This window comes from Podarcis melisellensis (assembly GCF_964234715.1).
Source record: "Podarcis melisellensis genome assembly, chromosome: 1".
In the NCBI taxonomy this organism is placed as follows: domain Eukaryota; kingdom Metazoa; phylum Chordata; class Lepidosauria; order Squamata; family Lacertidae; genus Podarcis; species Podarcis melisellensis.
This window is the reverse complement of record NC_138528.1, coordinates 15,243,699-15,265,433: the sequence shown is the minus strand read 5'-3', so window position 1 is coordinate 15,265,433 and position 21,735 is coordinate 15,243,699. Positions and strand designations below refer to the sequence as shown.

The window sequence follows — 21,735 nt, the reverse complement described above, 5'->3', positions numbered from 1 at the left end:
GAAAAAATAGTCCCAAGCTCCTCGTCACCCTTCTGATGGGTGCGGAGGTGGGGTGTGTGTGTGTGTGGGAAATATATGTGAGCACGAGAGAGAAATTGCTTGCAACTCGCTTTTTTTTTTTTTTTTTTTTTGCTGCGGCTACGCCACCCTCTTATATTTTGTACCCAAGCTCCCTGTTCCCCTGAGCATGGCTAGAGTGCATTTGCCAACGCTGCCCCCAAACTCCCCTTTTTTAATTTTTTTATTTTTTAATTGCAATCTTTCTTTTCCTCTTTTCGCTTCAGTCAAAGACACAGTGTAGCTTTGCAACGAGCCTTGCCTCATTGGGCGCAGAGATTGCAAAGGGAACGCTCTCCCTCTTCCCCCCCCCCCCGCCTTCTCCACCTAACCTGAGCAAACGGAAGCGCCGGACCGGCTTTGACGGGCGGCTCTGGAGCCAATGGCGTGGCGGGGAGGCTTCCCAAAATGTGTGGGCGGCCAATGGGCTGCGCAGGGGGGCCGGCTGGCGGGGAGGCTAGCAGCTCAGGTTGACAGTGACTAGTCCCAGTGCAGGGAAGTGCAAGGAGAGAGAGAGAGAGAGAGAGAGAGAGAGAGAGAGAGAGAGAGAGAGGAGGGGATGAGCTTCAAAGTTCGAGGCTTCCTCTCATTGCAGGGAATTTCCCCCCTTCTTCTTTGAAGGAAGGGGAGAGGAGAGAAGGGAGATTGCAATAAAAGCAGCCTCTGGGGAAAAGCTTTGCAATTGCAGCTTGCTCCCCCTCCCCTTTCTTTGCAAAAAAAAAAGGGGGGAGGAAAAATAAAAGAAAGCAGCAAGCTCGTCTCCTGCTATTCCCCCCTTCTCTCCTCCCTCTAAATTCTGACTCTTTCCTTTTCACCTTCTCTCTATCTCTCCCACCCCCCCCAACCACCCTTCACACTCCTCCTCCTCTTCTTTCCTATTTATTTATTTTTTTTGCCTCCCCCCCCAACCCCCAATGCCAGCCATGATAGAGAAGGGCCCGGAGATCTCAGGCAAAAGAAGGGGCAGGAACAATAATGCCAGCAGCCAGGCGAGCGGCGCTGCTTCTCAGGGCGCCTCTGCCTCCGTCGCAGCCGGCAGCGCCAACAATGGGAATAATAGTAAAAGTTTGGCATCGGCGGCATCGGCGGCGCCCAATGGCAATGGCAGCAGCGCCGCCAACTCTTGGGAAGAGGGCAGCTCGGGGTCTTCCAGCGATGAGGAGCATGGTGAGTCTCCCGGGGATATTGGGGGAGGAAGGGATGGGGAGAAAATTGAGAAGGGGGCTGGGGAGGAAAGTCTGCAGACTTCTGGAAATAGGCGCACGGTTTTTGTAAAGCAAGCATTCTTATTTTTAAATCAGGAGCGGGGAAGCAAGGGAGGAAATCGAGCAGAGTTTGCCCCCCCCAAAAAAGCTTGCAGACTTTTGGGGATACAAGGCATGGCAAGCATTTTTTTTTTTATTCTTCTTTCCACATCAGGAGGCGGCGGCATGAGAGTGGGACCCCAATACCAAGCCGTCGTTCCCGACTTCGACCCTGGTGAGTCATTTTCCGTGGATCCTGCGTACCTTTTTTTTTTTTTGGCGTCTCATCTGGACGAGTAGTTTTGAGGAAGTCCTACTCGGGAGTAGGCCCGTTGGAGTGCATGGGCCCAAGTGGGTAGTCATGGTTGGCCATTAATTCCAACCGGGGCTGCTCTGAGCGTTGCTGATCCGAAGTCTGCCTCTCTCTCCCCCCGCTAATCCTTCGCCATTTGGAAGTGGGGAAAAGGATCTGATCTGGTGCCTGCTTTTTTTCTTTTGCTTAGGAAGTAAATTCCGTGGTGCTTCCTCCCAAGTAAAACGTGTAATGGATTGGGGAATGGCTAAAGTCATTTTGTGTGAGAGATTGCGAACGCAAGGGTGGAAGGGCTCTTCTTTCCTTTTGTTATAAAAAGTAGTAATTTTTTTTAAAAAAGTGTTGTTGTCCCCCCCCCACCCTGTTCAAGAAGCAGGAAGATGACAACTTTTGCCCCTTCCCCTCTGTGTTTACCCTGCTGTCCAAGGAAGGAACAGCAAGGGAAGTGGGGGGGGGGGAGGTTGGAAAAGCAGAGAAACGTGCTTGGGAAACGTGCCAACACACTTGATGATAAAAGTGGGGGGGGGGAGAGAGAGGATATATTATGGGTTTTTTACTTTCTTCGAAAATCTTCCCACAAATCCATTCTTTAATATCTCTTCTTTTCCCCCAATTCTTTTCCCCCCTTCCTTTTAGTAAAATAAAGTGGATTTTTCAGAGAGGAGGAAAGATTAATATTCTCTCCTCTCCCCCCCCCCCCAATTTCTGTGCTTTGCAGGTGTGGTTACTATTTTCATAATTCACATTGGCGGAGTGGGGGGGGGGGAGGAACCTGCCCTTTATGAAAATCCAGTGCCAGTCGACTCCTTTAGACTCCTCCCCGCAACCTCTCTCTCTCTCTCCCCCCCCCACTACCAATTATTTCACATGCAATTGACCTAAATCCAATTACTTTTACAATTATTGTTATTAAATGAGCGGTTCGCGTTGGTTAGGTTGTCCAGAGAGGTGCGGAGGAGAGCAGGGATCTCCTACTTCTTTTAATGACGGATTTTTAGGGACGAGTGGAGTAGAGGACAAAAAGAGAGAGAGAGAGACAGGGAAGAAAAGAAATCCAGTTAATAAAAACAACAGAAGTCTTTCCAGGGGGCGCTTTATAGACTGGGTGTCAAGCAGAACAACAGATTTGTCCAGTGAAGAGATGGCAAAAGGGGAGTGTTTGCTCCCCCCCTTTAAAAAAAAAATAATCTCTCTTTACGTGGATATATGGTGTAGGGTTTTGGGGAGTGGAGGAGAACAAAACAGCTTCGTTCCTTTATTTAGGATGTGCACATTTATTGTAATCTACTGTTTCTGTTCTTGGGGGGTTGGGAGAGGGAGGAGGAGGAAGAAAAAGCTAGTTCCCCAATGCTCTCTGTCTACTTAATCTCTCCCTCAGTTTCCCCTACTCTTAATTTAAAATGGAAGGGGTTGAGGGGGGGAGAGAGAAACCTGGGCAAACAAAGGAATTCAAGGTTTCCTGTAAGGCAGATAATTTATTATTTTTAATGTGTGTTTGTCAGGAGCCATGCTACAGCCTTTACTTCCTTAGTTTTGAAACGGAAAGGCTCCCAGTTGCAACTATAGCTTGATGCTGTCTTCCTGTAAAAGAAGCAAAACAAGGACAACAACCCCCCCCACCACAATCCCTGCCCCACCCTGCTACCCCCCACTCTCTCGGTCTTAACACAAGAACTGACTCTAGCATGTAGCTAACTTGATTGAATCCTTTGTTTCTGGACTTTTCAAAAATAATAAGCCCAACGAGAAAGAGCGCCCGGCCTCCCTCCCCCCTTTTGAAAAGTATGAGATTTCTTTTTTTACCCGGCGGAACTCCGGATAATTGATTTCCCCCCTAGTTTGCTGACTGTCGTAATTTGTGATAGCGCTAGCAGATTTGTAGGGCTGGTGTAGTTGTGCAGGGCCGGGACTTAGGATGCCCCTGTTTTAAGAATCGGGAGAGCTGGAGGGGTTCCTGCAGGCCATGTAGTCCACCCCCTTCCTCAATGCAAAAATCCCACGGGCAGAGCATCCTCAGGGGGACGGCTGTCCAACCATCTGTTTGTAGTCCTAGTTCATGCGGGTGACATTGTTGAGCCCCTCGTGCCATCAAGAGATTCCTCCTCTTTTAATTATTTTGCATCCGAAATCTCCCATTAAAGCTTCTCTTTCCTCCCCTCTGTGTGGCAGCTCTTCAGATATCTGAAGAGTGTGTCTTCCACCTTGATCTTTCCGTATTCGGGCTAAACATAACTCAGCTCCCTCCATCCTTTCCTCTTAAGACATGTTTTCCATACCACTGGCCATGCTCGTCGTGTCCTCCTCTGAACCTGCTCTTTTTTTCCTAAGTGCGGAGGCCAGAACTGGATGTGGTACTTGGAATAAAGTGCAGCTATTACTTCTTGCGCACTTGGGGGTGCATTTCAAGTGAGATCACTCTGTCAAAACAGTGAAATGATCTCTCCACCCCCCCTTTCCCCAAAATGCACTGTACTTGATGTTCTCCCAGATTCATGGAGGTAGAGGAAAGCCCGGATGCGCTACCGAGAGTTCAGTTCTGCTGGCTGCTGCTAGTGGAACGGAGTACTTGAATCTGGCCCTCGGAAACTATGGCTCTATGAATAGCAGCTTCAAACTGCGTTGGCCTTTTTTGCCGCTGCATCACACCGCGGACTCGCATTTCCGTTTGTGATGAGTTGCAATCGCAAGCTCCTTTTCGCATGCGTTACTGGCAGGCATTGCCATTTGATTTCTGTTTTGCCCAAATGCGAAACTTTTGCATTATTGAATTTTACTTTGCTGAGTTCCAACGTTCGTGTGTCGGCTGCAGTGTGTAGGCGTGTCATGCGAACGCTTCCCGCTCTCCTCCCGGGGCTGGAAAAGGGTTAGTTTAACCTCTGGTTTGCTAGTAAAACTGAATTACTGTGGCGCGAAATGATGCAAAACTGAATTACTGTGCATATGTAAAAAGTGTGCCACCGACGTAAAAAGTTTGGAAAGTTAAGTCGCTGATAAATGTAAATCTTGCCCCAGCCACAAACTTGCCAAACACTTGATCCTATGCATACTTATTCGTAGAATCATAGAATCATTGGAAGAGTTGGAAGAGTTGGAAGAGACCACAAGGGCCATTGAGTCCAACCCCCTGCCAAGCAGGAAACACCATCAGAGCACTCCTGACATATTCAAAAGTAAACACAACTGGTTCAGTGGATGTATTCATGGGAGTTTATTTGGTTTCAAAGAATGTTAATCTTAAAACTTAAATATGAGAAGGTCATTTCGTCTGGCTGTTCACCAGAAGGTTGGTGGTTCAAACCCATCCAGGGACAACTGGGGGCTGGGGGGCGGTTGGACTAGATGACCCTTGGGACCCCTTCCAACATTATGATTCTATGATTTTATGAAAAATGCCCACCTACCTTACTGGGTTGTGTTGAGTATTGCTGACAACATGTGATTCAAAAGTGCTGTATAACACTCAAAAACACTCAAATGTACTATATTAATGTGAAGGACCCTGTGAAACATTGGGGGCTGGAGGAAATATAATGAAATCATTTTGTGTGGTGGGTTTTTTTTTAAAAAAACATTTATAGTCTATCTTAAGTTCAAGGGAAATGGTCTTTCTCCTCGCTCTCTCTTCACCCCCCTTTTGTCTCTCAACAACCATGTGAGAAATCTTAGGTTGAGAGATGGTGAATGGCCCAAGGTCACCCATTCATGGTTGGACAGGATTTTGAACCTGGGGTTTCCCTCCTAAAGATTCTCCATTTGTGAGGACCTCCAAAAGTCATGGATGCCATTGTTTTTGCGCCTGGCTGACACTAAAGGATTACTGAAATGTATGTGCTTCGAAGCCTCAAAGTATACGTTAAGGATAGACAATACGTTAAAGAGTTTAACAATAAAGAGTAGTGTGTTTTGAAAACAAGTACGGTACTAATATATTTTGATGTAAACACCAAATTAAACATGTATTAACAAATTTCTGCTAAAAAACACGATATTAACAATGTGAATTCACTTATGTGTATTGTGTGTTAATTCATGCTTTTCAAAATAATAACTAAAAAGTTCTGCCACTAGGCATTCTGTTTTGGCGCCCACAACCCAGGTCTCAGAAGCCATTTGGCTCCTAGCTTTTCTATCCCAGTTTCTTAACACTGCTGGCAAGGTACTGCAACCTTCCCACCTCCTTCCCAACCCTGGAAAAGTGCTAACTAGGCTTGCCAAGGGCCACCCAAAAAGGCTTCGAGGGCCACATTTGTGCGTTGGAACACCCTGCTCTAAACCACACTGGGCTTGCCCTGCTCTAAGCGTTTTATGCCTCGTATATGTTTGTTTAGTGTTGCATGGCCCTAGACTGTGGCCATGTGTCGTATGCGCACACATCTGGTTTTCCATGTGTACATATGTGTGTGTGTGTGTGTGTGTGGAGCAGCTGGCTATACATATGGCAGCACCAGGTACATGTGTCTTTGTCACACACAATTAACATCAAAGGGGATTCCCACAGTGGGACACTCCCCATGTAGGAAGCGCTTCTTGGATGAAGGTTACAGGCAGGGCCAAAATCGCAGAGGAGATTTCCTGCCCCCCCTCCCCCCCCCAGGTTGAAGAGGGTGAGTGTCTGAATTGGGCCCATGAGCTGGAAAAGCTCTCATCCTCTTTCCCAGGTGTATTTTCCTGATCAAAATTGCTGCTATTTGTAGGGGGCAGGTAGGAGGCACACAGGGATGTATAAATTTGCATGTTTTCCTCTTTGGGCAAAGAGTTTCCGCACTGGGGAGGGGTTTTGGCTTGTAAAGGTTTTTGTGTCTGTTGGCTGTTTTCCTGCACTGCAGCCCTGATTAGATTTACTTCCCTACATTTCTTTTAACCTTTAAAGAAAACCAAATACCTGCAGGAGATCCAATCAAGGACCTCTCAAAGTCTTGCCTAATTTGATCCTTTTGTACTCTTCCCTCCCCCACCTCTCCCAACGCCTCCTGCCCCGGTTATGTAGGTTACAGTGGTCCAACCATTATATGCTGAAAATTAAATCTGGCGGTGTGTTTTAACTTTTGTGGCCACTGGTTGGCTCTAATTGCTTCTGAAGTACGTACGGTGGACGCTCGGCTTGTGGACGTGATCTGTGTGGGAGGCATGTTCTCAACCCGCAGCGTTCACAACCTGCAGTGCCGCGTCTGCGCACGTGTAGGTTGCGATTTGGCGCTTCTGTGCATGTGCAAAGTGCAATTTAGCGTTTCTGTGCATGCACGACCGCCAAAACCCAGAAGTAACCCGTTCCGGTACTTCCGGGTTTCGGCGCATCTGTAACCCGAAGAAATGCAACCTGACGGATCTGTAACCCGAGGTATGACTGTAGTAGGTTGTTTCCTACTACAGTAGTAGGTTTTTCCTACTACAATATTACTGAATATTTTTGTGAGCTGGTTAGAGACATTCTTAGGTGGAGGTGCTGAGATGTGTCTGAGCAGCATGTTCCTCTTGCAGAGCTATAATCCACAAGTTTCTTTTTGGGGAGGGCCCCCTCAAACTAGATTGAGTTTTGTAGTGTGGTTATTATATTTCGGTTATCTCGTTGCTCCAAGTTGGAGTGGCCACTGCAGCTGTGTTGCATGGGGACCATTTTTACGTTGCATCTGTGTGACGTGGCAAATGGCGCCGTTATTCTCCAGGCAATCCATTCGTCTCATGTATCTCCTTTCTGCAGATATGGCTAGGCCACGTGGAAGTGGTTCCTGTGCTGCAATAATACAACTATTTTTTCTGGGTTTGAGAGTTTCATGGAGAACTAACTGTGAATTTATTGTTGGAATAGGCCCTCTTATGTGTGCACTGTTGGCGGGTGGGAAAACATATACCCACTGAACTCCCATCAGTCTTAAAGCTTCCACATTTTTTAAAAGAGAGATGGGATATTTTGTTGCTTGGAAAATAAGAATGGGGTTACACTCAAGGTCCTGGCTGTAGGCTTCCCCATGGCAGCTGGTTGGCCTTCTCTGAAAACAGGATGTTGGATTTGGGGCCCTTTGGCCTTATTCCACAGGGCTCTTCTTAGGTAAATTCTAACTTGTTAGGAATTTGGATACTTGGCTGTTGTAAATGGGATTGCATGTACAGAATTATAGAATTGGAAGGGACCCTGAGGATCATCTAGCCCAGGCATGGCCAAACTTGGCCCTCTAGCTGTTTTGGGACTACAACTCCCATCATCCCTAGCTAACAGGACCAGTGGTCAGGGATGATGGGAATTGTAGTTCAAAAACAGCTGGAGGGCCAAGTTTGGCCATGTCTGATCTAGCCCAACCCTGTGCTGTGTAGCAGTATGCTGCTGTCCTGTAAAGGAATCGAACCCATGACCTTGGTGTTATTAGCACCACACACTAACCAAGTGAGAACCTTAATTTACTTTCTGCAAAGATTATCACATTTTTAAAAGTCTCCCTGTCGCCCTTCCCCACCTTTACAAAAGCCTGGTGTCCTCCAGATGTTGTCTGCAGCTGATGAGAGCAACATCCCAAAAAACTTTGGATAGGACCAGGTTGTGTGGAAGGCTAGCTCCCCCCCCCCCGGGCTTCCATCAATTGAGAGTCATGCATACTACCTTTTTATGAACTAAAAAACCCCTTCTTAATGATGCTCTCTACTAACCGGGGTAAAGACCTGTCAAATTACTTGATGGAGCTTGTCACCAAGGTATTGCTTTAACTTACACAAATGTCAGTGATGTCAAGTTTGTCAGGTTAATCTTTCCCAGAAGTGTTCTTGTCAACTAGTTCTTGAACGTCAGCAATTTTTTTTTTTGGTGGGGGGGTAAGTAAAATGTTTAAACCTCTCCTAGAAGAAATTGGTATTTCTTCCTCCTCCTAAGGAAATTGGTATTGAAAATACCTTGTGTATTCTGCCTCCCAAGTGCCTAAAAATTTGGTGCTGTGGGTATCTAGAATTAGATACCCATCTAATTCTTCCTGTCCTGCCTTTTAACTTTTTGTGACTATTTATTTTAGCTGTCTGATGGTTTCAATATTAGGCAGAATGACAGGGCGCATATTTGGTGTTAGTGGCTTAAATTATACCTGGTTAGGGTTAGTTATTCAGTGTCTGCTTAAATCAGTAAGGTTGATGCACACCTAAAGTATTTGCTATGTGCTTGCTTGACCCAAGTGTACCATTTTAGCTATTCTAATGGTGTGTAATAGTTATTTGACCTTGTGCAGGCATAGGAGGTTCTGTGGGCAGGGGCGATTCAACTAAAATCTTAACCCAACCAGTCGCTTTGATCTGTGGAACTTGCACTTATGCAAGGGCCACATAACGTTCATTTCACATTGTAAGGGGCCATTTACGGTTGCATATTCCTGCATTGCAGGGGGTTGACCTAGATCAGGGGTAGGCAACCTAAGGCCCAGGGGCTGGATGCGACCCAATCGCCTTCTCAATCCGGCCTGCGGACGGTCCGGTAATCAGTGTGTTTTTACATGAGTAGAATGTGTCCTTTTATTTAAAATGCATCTCTGGGTTGTTTGTGGGACATAGGAATTCGTTCATTATTCCCCCCCCCCCAATATAGCCTGGCCCACCACATGGTCTGAGGGACGGTGGACCGGCCCACAGCTCAAAAAGGTTGCTGATCCCTGATCTAGATGGTCCTCTCAACGTCCCTTCCAACTCTACAATTCTGTGATTCCTTTATAGTGGCATCACCCGATCTTTGGAACTCCCTGCCTGGTGACATTAGGTCGGCGCCATCATTGTATCCTTTTAGCCACCTGCCAAAAACTTTTCTGTGTTTCGGCAGGCCAATCTGGAGACGTGATTTGGTTACATCTGTTTTTTAAACTTGTCTCAGATGAGACTAGTGTTAGAAAATCGGACATATAATCAAATGGCACCTTAAACCTAGGTTACGGTCACAACAGAATGTCTAGGCACATTTTGTGTGTGAAACAACAACAACAACAACAACAACAACTTCTTCTTCTTCCTCTTCCTCCTCCTCCTCCTCCTCCTCCTCCTCTACCACTTTTAAAGATAAAACCCTCAAAGCGGTTTATAACACATTAAAACATCAAATAAAACAATATAAAATAAAACAAATTCAGTCTTCAAGATCCTTTTCTAAGGGACATTTTGCTTCCCCCCTATTTATTTACCTACTTTATTCATATAGCTGCCTCATAGCAGCCGTGCTTTAGGAAGCCAGTGTGGTGTAGTGGTTAGAGCAGGCATAGGCAAACTCGGCCCTCCAGATGTTTTGCGACTACAGCTCCCATGATCCCTAGATAACAGGAACAGTGGTCAGGGATGATAGTCCCAAAACACCTGGAGGGCCTATGCCTGGGTTATAAGAGTGTCGGACTAGGGCTTGGGAGATCAGGGTTCAAATCCCCACTCGGTCATGAAGCTTGGGAGACCTTGGAGTCAGTCACAGCATCTTAACCTACCTTACAGGGTCATTGTAAGGATTAAGTGAGGGGGGGGGTAAACCATGTACCGTATTTTTCGCACCATAGGGCGCACCGGACCATAGGGCGCACCCAGTTTTTTTGGGGGGAAATAAAGGGGAAAAAATTATTTCCCCCCCCCAGGCGCTGGGCTGGGACGGGGGAAGCTCGAGCTTCCCCCGACCCCAGCCCCCAAACAGGCAAGTCTCCGCAAGCCGTGGGAGCGCTCCCGCTGCTTGCTGAGAGGTCCGCGAAGCCTGGACGTGCTGAGCTCAGCGTGCGCAGGCTTCAGCATGCAGGCAACTCTCCGCAAGCTGCGGGAGCCCAGCGCTGTCCCCCGAGTTTGCGGGGCTGGCGACGGGGAGGAGCAGGCTTCTCCCCCCCGCCAGCCTTCTAGACAAGTCGGGGGACAGCGGGAAGGGCGCGCTGTGCCTCTCCCGCTGTCTCCCGAGTTTGCGGGGCTGGCGACGGGGAGGAGCAGGCTTCTCCCCCCGCCAGCCTTCTAACCAAGTTGGGGGACAGCGGGATGGCGGCGTTCCGCCTCCCCGCTGTCCCCCGAGCTTCTGGGGCTGGCGGTGGGGCTCTCCTGAAGCCTGGAGAGTGAGAGAGGTCGGTGCGCACCGACCCCTCTCGCTCTCCAGGCTTCAGCGAAAGCCTGCATTTGCACCATAGGACGCACACACATTTCCCCTTCATTTTTGGAGGGGAAAAAGTGCGTCCTATGGTGCGAAAAATACGGTACTCCTTGGATATAAAGCTGGGATATACATTCAGTAAATAAGTTCTTCTCCTTACCTGCTTAAGAAAGCTGGAGGGGCCAGCCAGATGGAGATGTCAGTCAGCAACCTGGAACCCGGGGATCTCCGCGTAGTTGAATTTACACCAGTTGCAAAATGTGTCTGGCGCCTGGGGAATTTCGAACACTGATTGTGTCCAAATGTCTCCATGTTTTTATGGAATGACTGGTCAAGAAGTACAGAGGTACTAGCGTTGGAAAAAGAAGTTGGGATCCTTTGCAGTTTCTCGGATGAGCTGCTTGTCTCACCTGGCCTGACTGGATGTAAAGCAAAGCCATTAGGAAGCTGCCTTATACTGCCATTGGCCCATCTAATTTAGTATTGTCTAGATTGGCAAGCATAGGGACGCGGGTGGCGCTGTGGGTTAAACCACAGAGCCTAGGACTTGCCGATCAGAAGGTCGGCGGTTCGAATCCCTGCGACGGGGTGAGCTCCCGTTGCTCAGTCCCTGCTCCTGCCAACCTAGCAGTTCGAAAGCACGTCAAAGTGCAAGTAGATAAATAGTTACCGCTCCGGCAGGAAGTTAAATGGCGTTTCTGTGCACTGCTCTGGTTCGCCAGAAGCGGCTTAGTCATGCTGGCCACATGACCTGGAAGCTGTACGCTGGCTCCCTCTGCCAATAAAGCGAGATGAACGCCGCAACCCCAGAGTTGGTCACGACTGGACCTAATGGCCAGGGGTCCCTTTACCTTTACCTTTTAGATTGGCAAGCAGTGCGTCTCCAAAGTTTCAGACAGGGGTCCCTCCTGACCTTACCTGGGGAGATCACTCTTGGAGGATGTTGCACCACTGAATAAGAGTCTTTCCTCTACAGCGAGGACCTAAAGCCCATGAAATTGCCAAGGTAGCTGGAGGCCTGTCATAGTTCTGTGCAGAGCCCAAAATGTATCCAGGATAAAAGCAGTGGCCTGTGGTGAGGTTCTTTGTTCTCTGTGACTCCATGAACTGAGTTGAGGCAAGAAAGGGCTTTTCACCCTCCCCACATCTAAATGTTAAAGTCTGTGTGAAATCCAGAGTAAAGCACACAGATATGGCCTGTCTGCAAGGTGTGCATTGGTAATAATTGATTTGCATTAAATAAAAATTCCAGACAGTGTATGGGGTCTAATTTGCACATTTTGCTAACGGTGCTGCGTAAAATCAGCAGAAAGGTCTGTAGCTTTGCTGCCATTTTAAATGCCGGAGATATAGTAGGCTTGGTGTGAGGTATACCTTTCTAAGGAAAAAAAGGAAAAGCCAGCAGGATATGGGTCTTATCAGCTAGACAATGAGTAGGGGTTCTCTGCTGCTAGTCTTGGAATTTATTATTTAACAAAATTATATGCCATTTACTGCAAAAAACAACAGCAACACAACCCTGTTAAGTGGTTTACAAGGCAGTCGGTTCATTTAAAATACCAATGAAGAATGAGTTACATAAAAAATAAAATCAGTAATTGTAAAACAGTTATACCTGTTAAAATTACATGCCTGGGTAGGGCTCCTGGAGCAAAAAAGTTTTTAGCAGACACCCAACAGCAGTTTAGTGAAGGCATCTGCTTGATATCAATGGGTAGAGAGTTCCAAAGTCTTTTGCCACAGCAAAAGATGCGTTTCTTGTAACTGTGGAATCATGTAAGTGGTTGAGTGGGCACATGTGGGGCATTGCCGAAGCAACAATTGCTTTTAAATGCTTTTGGTTTTGTTAGGGTTTCTTTCACGGTGGACTCGCCAACCTTTTTTTCTCCCGCTGTGTTTGATTGACTTGCCTCTGGCTTGGACACTCCCAGTCCTTAATTTTGCTGCTTCGGTAGCCACAAAGAGTTGTTTGGGGATGTTTGCTGTGATGATGTTTCAGTAGTAATAATAATAATAATAATAATAATACTAATAATAATAATAGAATTGTAGAGTTGGAAAGGACCACAAGGGTCATCTAGTCCAACCCCCTGCAGGAGGGAGAAAGGTTGTTTTCTGCTGCTCCAGAGAAGCGGACATGGAGCAATGGATCCAAACTACAAGAAAGAAGATTCCACCTAAACATTAGGAAGAACTTCCTGACAGTAAGAGCTGTTTGACAGTGGAATTTGCTGCCAAGGAGTGTGGTGGAGTCTCCTTCTTTGCAGGTCTTTAAGCAGAGGCTTGACAACCATATGTCAGGAGTGCTCTGATGGTGTTTCCTGCTTGGCAGGGGGTTGGACTCGATGGCGCTTGTGGTCTCTTCCAACTCTATGATTCTGTGTCAGAATCTTTTGCCCAATGTTCTCCCAAACTGTACTTTGGTTGGTCACCAGGTTGGCAGAGGCCGCTATAACCAAGCAAAGTTTTGTCCGGATATTTCCATTTTTAGGCAATTGCTCAGCTATGTAAATAATCCAACCGCCTCGTTGTCCCATAACACTAAATCATGGTTTATTAAACCATGACTTTTTGTTGTGCGTGAACTCAGTCCAGCAGCTTAACTATAGTTCTTTTACTGGCAACGAACCACAGTCTGAAACCATGGTTTGTTGTTGACTTAGGAATCTTGGTGTGTTTTAGCCATGTGAACTCAAAACCTTTCCGTAACCGTGATTTATTTGACCTTCCCACCTCAGATGCTTACCTGGCTACAAAGACACAAGGCACTGTTCGAAGAAAGGCCTGCGTCTGAAATTATGTATATTCTCTTGAGATGGGGAATAGCATAAAGAGAACAAAGAGGGAGAGACAGTGTGGTTCAGTGGCCAGAGCCAGCCAACAAGAACAGGGTTCAAATCCTCACTTCAGTCATGAAGCTCACCAGGTGATTTTGAGGCTAGTACCGTGCCTCTCAGACGAATCTACCTCACAGGGTTGTTTTGAGGTTAAAGATGGCAGTGTATGGAGGAATTCGGTACCTCATTCGAATCTCCTTGGAGCCGAGGGCAGGATAATCATAAAAATATAATGAAATAAACAAGGAAACCCTGTCCAGCTACCTCTGGACGAACTCCAATAGTTAGCACGGACTGAGAAGAGTACCTTACAACAGGCTGCTTGTTCCTTTCCTTCACTGCAGGCAATTAGGGTTATTCTGAGCCTTGATAACTTTTGGAAGCTCTGCAATGCTTTCCTGTTTGGGCTGCAATTTAATAGCCAGGTATGGGGTTAAAAAGCGAACTTCCACTTTTAATACATATAATAATAACTTAGGCCTTGCTTGCTAATGCAGCACCAGTGCATTTTCATTGAATTGTAGAGTTGGAAGGGACCCCGAGAGGCATCTAGTCCAACCCCTTGCAATTCAATGTGAGGCACGAGCAGGTGATTTTTACTGCTTTGTGTGTTTGAATGAGCCCTGACTGCTAGGAAATCCTGAAAATGGATTGACTACAGTTTGGGTTGTGAAGTCTGTAAACATCTTCGGAGAAGCCACTTTTACAGGAAGTGAAGACAAAGAGTGAAAGAGAGCTGCAAGGGAGATCATATTGGGTGGCAGTTCCCCCTTTCCACGTGTTAGCTATTCTAGGATTGGGGGAAGGAATTTGCAGTGCCAGCTAGGAAAGAATCAGGGCCTACACAAAAAAGCAACACGTTTATTATACAGTGGTACCTTGGGTTACAAACGCTTTGGATTACAAACGCTTCAGGTTAACAGACTCCGCTAACCCGGAAGTAGTACCTTTGTTGTTAAGAACTTTGCTTCAGGATGAGAACAGAAATTGCGCGGCGGCAGGGGGAGGCCCCATTAGCTAAAGTGGTACCTCAGGTTAAGAACAGTTTCAGGTTAAGAATGGACCTCCGGAACGAATTAAGTTCTTAACCAGAGGTACCACTGTATAAAATCCAAACCCTTAGTCTGGGCGATGGGAAGGATATGAATTGACTTGAACAACAACAACAACAACACACACACACAGAGTTTTTAAAAACAGTTTTATTAAGACTTTCCATATCAAAGAAAAACAAGCAAAGAAACAATGCAAACTCAGAACATATACCATATTTTTCTGTCTGTAAGATGCCCCCGTGTATAAGACGCCCCCTATTTTTGGGGACTCTGATTTAAGAAAATGGGGAGAGATACTATCCGTGTATAAGACGAGTCCAGATTTTGAACAGTATTTTAGAGTAAAAAACATAGTCTTATACCCAGAAAAGTACGGTAAACCTACATATTTGGTTCACTGCAAACGTAGGAGCAAAACAAGTAGACGGCAGATCTCCCACAAATACACAATTCGTAACACACAAACAAGCATTCGGTGGGGCCATCATTGAAGTAATTGGCTAGCCAAGCACAGAGAGAAAGGAGTGGGTGGGGAATTAACTCAGCCTATAACAGCACTTAATGAAATCACAGAACTCTGTAGAGTTGGGAAGGTTGACAACGGTCATCTAGGTGCAGGAATCTTGCCCACAGCTGTCCCTGGGTGGCCTTGAACCACCAACCTTTGGTTAACGGCCAGATGCATTGGAGTAAATGTGTGGCTTTTGCATGTACCACTCCCAACATGGTAGAATATTATTTGTGGTGAAGCATGTAGATAAATATGTAATGTGTTGTATAGGGCTGGGCGATATATCGCCCCAAACCGGTTTGAAGTCCATATCGTGATATTGGTTTCATAATTATGTATGTGTGTGCGTGCTTTGCAAAAATCACAATGTGGGAAAAACCGTGAAGCCATCTGGTGCCTCGGCATTGCTTTATTTCTAACATACATAATTAAGAGAGATTTGCTTATTTATTTAAGATAGTTACTATGTGGATATGTATTGTGTTTCTGACCTTGATTCCTTTTTGTTGGGATTTGTAAACTGCTTGCTGTTGAAATAGGAAACAGAATATGGATTGAGTAACTAATTAAACAAAATCTGAAAAAACAAAAGAACCGGGGGGGGGGGGGCGTGTTGGTGAGGTTATTGTTAAGGGATCCTTTGAAAGTATCCATAGCAGACACCCAAGTGGTGAAACAAAGAGAAAAACAGCCACAAAAACTGACCACATTTAATTTTCAGAGAAAGTTGGCTGGGTTTTCTTTCTCTTTGTTTTATCCCATTTTGGGGGCGGGGGTGCATTTTTGTCAGGACAAGCCAGTGTGACATAATTGAAGGGACTTAGCACTTTGTCTCACTCAAATGGTTCTTTAAAATACCCCTGTACTTTTTTTAAGGAGTGGGAAGGAGTTTACAAGATTATAAAAGGCAGTCTTTCGTTGTAATGATTTGACATCTTAGTGGAACAGCTGCCTTATCTCCTGGCTGTGTCGAGTAAAGCCCAAGTGAATGATGGACTTTACCTTCATTTTTAAAAATCTCCTTTTCAAATCTAATACTAACATAGGAAGCGAAATGTACCATGGAGATTCTCAAAACTTTCAGCCCCCTGGGCCCAATTGGAGACACCTGAAAATTAACAAGGCCCACACAATGCTACTGATGAACGGGCAAATCAAAGCCAACCACAAGATGGTGGCAGAGTTTGGCATAATCAGCTGACATCATTTCCTTCTGATACCTAATCCACGGTTGGTGATTACTGAATTGTTTCCCACAGCATTTTCCTTGTGGCAAGGAGTTCCATAGTTTAGCTTTCCTTAAGCAAAGAACAGACATTTGCTTTGGTGATAATACCAGTCTCCCCATTCTAGGTGAAATCTGCTCATCCAGACGCTCTAAGTGGAATTGGCATTTTCTTTCATATTTTTTCCTGTCCTTAACCCCCACATGGCTCTTAGCCATGTTTTTACCCATCTCCTGTAATTTCCTCCCTCTCACCTTCAACTTGTACCTTATTTTCCCCCTCACACACACCGCCTCCTTTCTGTGCCTTTTGCATTCTTCCTCCTCTCACAGCTTTCCTTTCTCACCCCCTTACTTATTATCATGGTTCTTATCATACATATTAGCAATTTGTCTCACTTTCCAATTTCCTTCAGCACTCCTCTCTAACACCTTTGCCCCTCAGAGAAGGGAGGCCTTTCTTCCTTCCCTCTCCCACTCCCTGCCAAACTTATCCCAAATCTTTAGTCACCTTTATTCAGCATGCAAGGAGTGGCTGGTGCTGGCGTTGCTCCAAACAGAAGGCTTTGGCATGACTGGGTGTTGGGTTGGACGAGGGAGGAGATACCGGACAGGTTGTGGGAAACATTGCTACACCAGATAGCTACCTTGGCCTACTCATGCCGCCTCTCAGCTTGGCCTGCCTTGCAGGGATGTTGTGGGGAGAGGGGAGGACCACACACACCACCTCAAATCTCTCCTGGAGAGGAAGGTGGGATATAAATGCAATAACTAAAGACCCCGGCGTTTCCAAGCAGGCTGGGAGAAACCCCTTTCCGAATTGCTGTAGAGCTGCTGCCAGTCAGTGTAGACAGTACTTAGCTAGCAGGAGCAGTGGTCAAGGATGATGGGAGTTGTAGTCCAACAACAGCTGGGGACCCATGCTTGTGAACGATGGCTCAGTTGCTAGAGCATGGTACTATTATTATTATTATTAAGAATTTATATACTGCCCTGTACGAGGGACGCAGGTGGCGCTGTGGGTTAAATCACAGAGCCTAGGACTTGCCAATCAGAAGGTCGGAGGTTCGAATCCCTGCGACGGGGTGAGCTCCCATTGCTCGGTCCCTGCTCCTGCCAACCTAGCAGTTTGAAAGCATGTCGAAGTGCAAGTAGATAAATAGGTACTGCTCCGGCGGGAAGGTAAACGGCATTTCCATGTGCTGCTCTGGTTCGCCAGAAGCAGCTTAGTCATTCTGGCCACATGACCCCGGAAGCTGTACGCCAGCTCCCTCGGCCAATAAAGCAAGATGAGTGCCGCAACCCCAGAGTCGGTCACAACTGGACCTAATGGTCAGGGGTCTCTTTACCTATACCTGGAGGTCGTGGGTTTTGAGCCCCACATTGGGCAGAAGATTCCTGCATCCTCTCAACAACCTTGAAAAGGAGCCATCAAGTTACTAGACATCATTATTTACCTACTCATGTCCATCTGTTGAGGGGGGAGGGAAACATCTGCTCCTGAGACAACTTTCCTTTTCTTTTTGGCCACCAGCGAGTGCCTACTCTTAGCAAGCCTGATTGTAAAGTTACGTTGCAAGGAGGGTGTTCCTTATTTCTCACTGTGCAGAGACACTCACAAAGAGCCATTGCCTGGGTGCGGGAGCTTTTCGGAAGGGAAGCTGTGGGTGAAGAACGCAGTTCAAGGCCAACTAAAAGCAGAACGGGCTTCCAGAGCCACTCGTAAGCTCTCTGTTAAATAATAATTTTAAAAAGCCATTTTAGTATTCACGCCTGTGTCTCTGGTCCTTCCGTTTGCAACAGAATTAAATGAACGTAGAATGGAACAGTCAGAAATAAAAGCACCTGGAAAACTGCAAGAGGAGCAAAAGATAGCCTTGGCAGCAAATTGCTGTATGTATAGCATGGGGGGCGGGAAGGGGAAAATTCCTCATTCTTTCCAAAGAAATAAAAGCCTTCTTTTCATTGTGTTCCTTAATACAGTGGTACCTCGGGTTAAGTACTTAATTCGTTCTGGAGGTCTGTTCTTAACCTGAAACAGTTCTTAACCTGAAGCACCACTTTAGCTAATGGGGCCTCCTGCTGCTGCCGTGCCGCCGGAGCACCATTTCTGTTCTCATCCTGAAGCAAAGTTCTTAACCCGAGGTACTATTTCTGGGTTAGCGGAGTCTGTAACCTGAAGCATATGTAACCCGAGGTACCACTGTAGTTGTGGTGCAAATGCATAGTCTGTACACCTTCATTCTGTATTACCTAGAGTAGAAGATGGACACTGAGAGAAAGAGACAGTGAGAGAGACAAATTGGGGTGCTATGCAGAGGTTGTCACCCTGATGTGGGAGCTGCACATTTCAAGGGACTTGGGGGATCCTAAAATTTGATGAGCGGAGGCTGACATGTTCGCAGGGATAATATCGCCAAGCCAACGGAACTGAGGATCAGCTCCTCAGAACTAGGGTATTAGCCAGCTTCTCAAAACTTGTGGTTTTTCATTTTCCCTTCCTGGCCTAGCAAGTTGGGTGAATTGGCAAAGTGGCAGGGCTAAGAAATCCCTGCGATTAAGGCCTTATTATTAGCTCGGAAATCTTGGCTCTGATCAAGGTGCGCTACATAACGAGGCTTAGGGTGGGATCTTGCCCAGCTACATCCTTAAAGTGGTTGCAGAAGTGAGGATTTCCCATTTGCTGCACCCTAATAGGTAGTGCAGGGACGCGGTTGGCGCTGTGGGTTAAACCACAGAGCCTAGGGCTTGCCGATCAGAGGGTCGGCGGTTCGAATCCCCGTCACGGGGTGAGCTCCCGTTGCTTGGTCCCTGCTCCTGCCAACCTAGCAGTTCAAAAGCACATCAAAGTGCAAGTAGATAAATAGTTACCGCTCTGGCAGGAAGGTAAATGGCATTTCTGTGCGCTGCTCTGGTTCGCCAGAAGCGGCTTAGTCATGCTGGCCACATGACCCGGAAGCTGTACGCCGACTCCCTCGGCCAATAAAGTGAGATGAGCGCCGCAAGCCCAGAGCCGGTCACGACTGGACCTAATGGTCAGGGGTCCCTTTACCTTTTAAATAGGTAGTGCACCTGCTTGTACCCATGAGGTCTGTGGTTGTGTGCAGCAGAGAGGGGGCAGGTTCGTAACAAATGGAAGGGAGGCTTTCTATTGGGCCAGACTGTCCCATGCTGCCCTGTGTGTTCTGTTCTGATGGTCACCAACATCTCAAAGGCATTTTTGCTTTTAAACGGCTGAAGACCACAATACCTCAAGATATCTAAACTGCCCCGGATTGTACGATCATCACTTGAGGCCCTTCTTTTGTGTGGCACTTTTGCAAGAGGTCTGGAGGGGGGCAACGTGAGAACAGGCCTTTTCTGCAGTGGCTCCCCATTTGTGTAATGCCCTCCACAGCGAGGCTGATTCGATACCTTCATTATACACCTTTAGGTGCCAGGTGAAAACATTCCTTTTTTTTAAAGCAGGCCTTTGGCTGATTGATTGATACCTGATGCCATTTTCAATGGTTTTTTTTGTTTGTGTGTGTGTGTGTTACTGGTTTCCTTTTGGTCTCTTTTTTATTATGTATTTGGGGTTTTTTAATATCGTAATTTTATGTTGTGAAGTGCCCTGAGATCTATGGATGAAGGGTGGTATACAGATTTAAATAATAAAGAAATAATTGCCTGAAGTGAATTTAGAAGAGAATTTGGAGAATCTTCAGTAATGAGACCATCTGAGGAATTTAATGGAGTATATAGCAGATTTTTTTACACCTTCAGTTCTTCTAGCAAAAGTCCTCCCTTTTTTGGCGAAACGATCCACGCTCTCAATATCCTTCTGCATCATTAACAACAACAATTTTCTACTCCCTGCTACCTGATTATTCTAACTGGAGATGGCCAGGATCGAACCTGCGACTTCCTGCAAGGCATGTAATCTGAGCAATAGTATTCCCCCCCCTCAAGTGCACTTGGATAATAGCTGCCCTGAAAGCATCCTGCCGAGCAAAAATACTCAAAAGAGTGTTGAAAGCTAGGAAAAGGTAAAGGACATGGCCAGGGAGAGGGGTTGCAACTGCGGATCACACCGAGAGCAAAATATACAGATAGATAGCTTCTACTCCTGCTACTTTAGGTGCCACTGGGCAAGGGTGAGTCAGCATTAACAAACCATGGCTCCGTGTATCATGGTTTGTTCAGAGAGAATCATGTGGGCTGTAATTCCAAGCTCACTCCCGTGTGGTTTACTCCCCAGTGGACTTAAGGGAGGAGCACAGCTGGAGCCTGGAGCTGTATTCTTCAGTTTATGCACATTGTGGCTTCTGGTTACGCCTAAACACGACCAGTGACTGACCCTGACGTCACCTAAGGAGCTTTATGGATGAGTGAGGACCTGAACCCAGATCCCTCCCCCAATTTGTGGTCCTGTACTCTTACACCTGCACTGGCCCTTTTGCAATGCTAATATTGGAGGGGGGACATTTGCAGGAAAGAATCAGTGACTGGGAGAGATGGATTGATTTCTTTGCCCACGTATCCCTTGCTGTATTTATCGTTTCTGCGATTAGAGAAGGTGTTTGCAGAGGAGAGTCTGTTACATTCATTCCTTGTAAATCCCTCCCCTGTCCCCCATTCCTGCATGTGTTTAGCAAGTGTGTGTGTGTGTCTCCACCCTTGGAAACCACTTCCCAAAACTTTTTACGTTGTCAGGAGGACTGTTCTAAGGTGCTGCGAGGCTGACGGCTGCTCATTGCCAGATAATAACTTCTCTTCAGATGACAAAAGACTAAAACCGTTGGGTAATCCTTAAAGCGCAACATTACGGTCACATTTCAAAGGTGGGACATCCTAGTTTGCTGGTATGGCCCCATAAAACTTCTAAGCCACCTGCCTATCGAAATTGGGCACCTGAGTTGAAATATTTGTCTGATCTTTGTCTTATATGTATTGATCAGGGCTGCTGTGGAATTCTTAGAAACTACCAGACAGCGAAGGGCAAGTTCTCTTTAGATAATAAAAGTGTGTGAGAGTAGTGTATTTTGTTGAAGGTAAAGGTACCCCTGACCGCTGGGTCCAGTTGCAGATGACTCTGGGGTTGTGGTGTTCATCTCGCTCTATTGGCCGAGGGAGCCGGCGTACAGCTTCCGGGTCACGTGTCCAGCATGACTAAGCTGCTTCTGGCGAACCAGAGCAGCGCACGGAAATGCCGTTTATCTAGGTTGGCAGGAGCTGGGACCGAGCAACGGGAGCTCACCCAGTCGTAGGGATTCGAACCGCCAACCTTCTGATTGGCAAGCCCTAGGCCCAGTGGTTTAGACCACAGTGCCACCTGCGTCCCTGTGTGTTTTGTTACTCCTCGATTTACTCTTTCATAAGGGTAGTGGTTTTAGGGAGAAACTTGCAAGTTTGAGTGTCTGGCTTGCACGCAGAACACCACAAAT

The 21,735-nt window shown here is 46.6% G+C and overlaps 1 protein-coding gene across 2 annotated transcripts in view; it reads left to right on the top strand.

Annotated features, from left to right (window-relative positions):
• The first annotated feature begins 585 nt into the window (after window positions 1-585).
• Window positions 586-21,735, top strand: part of RCOR1 (REST corepressor 1) — a 137,878-nt gene continuing 116,728 nt past the window's right edge. For both annotated transcript variants that reach the window (XM_081913148.1, XM_081913147.1), the window contains exons 1-2: window positions 586-1,224; window positions 1,477-1,536. In XM_081913148.1, coding sequence (XP_081769274.1) covers window positions 972-1,224; window positions 1,477-1,536 — 313 coding nt within the window. In that variant the 5' untranslated portion in view covers window positions 586-971. The remainder of the gene's footprint in view (window positions 1,225-1,476; window positions 1,537-21,735) is intronic.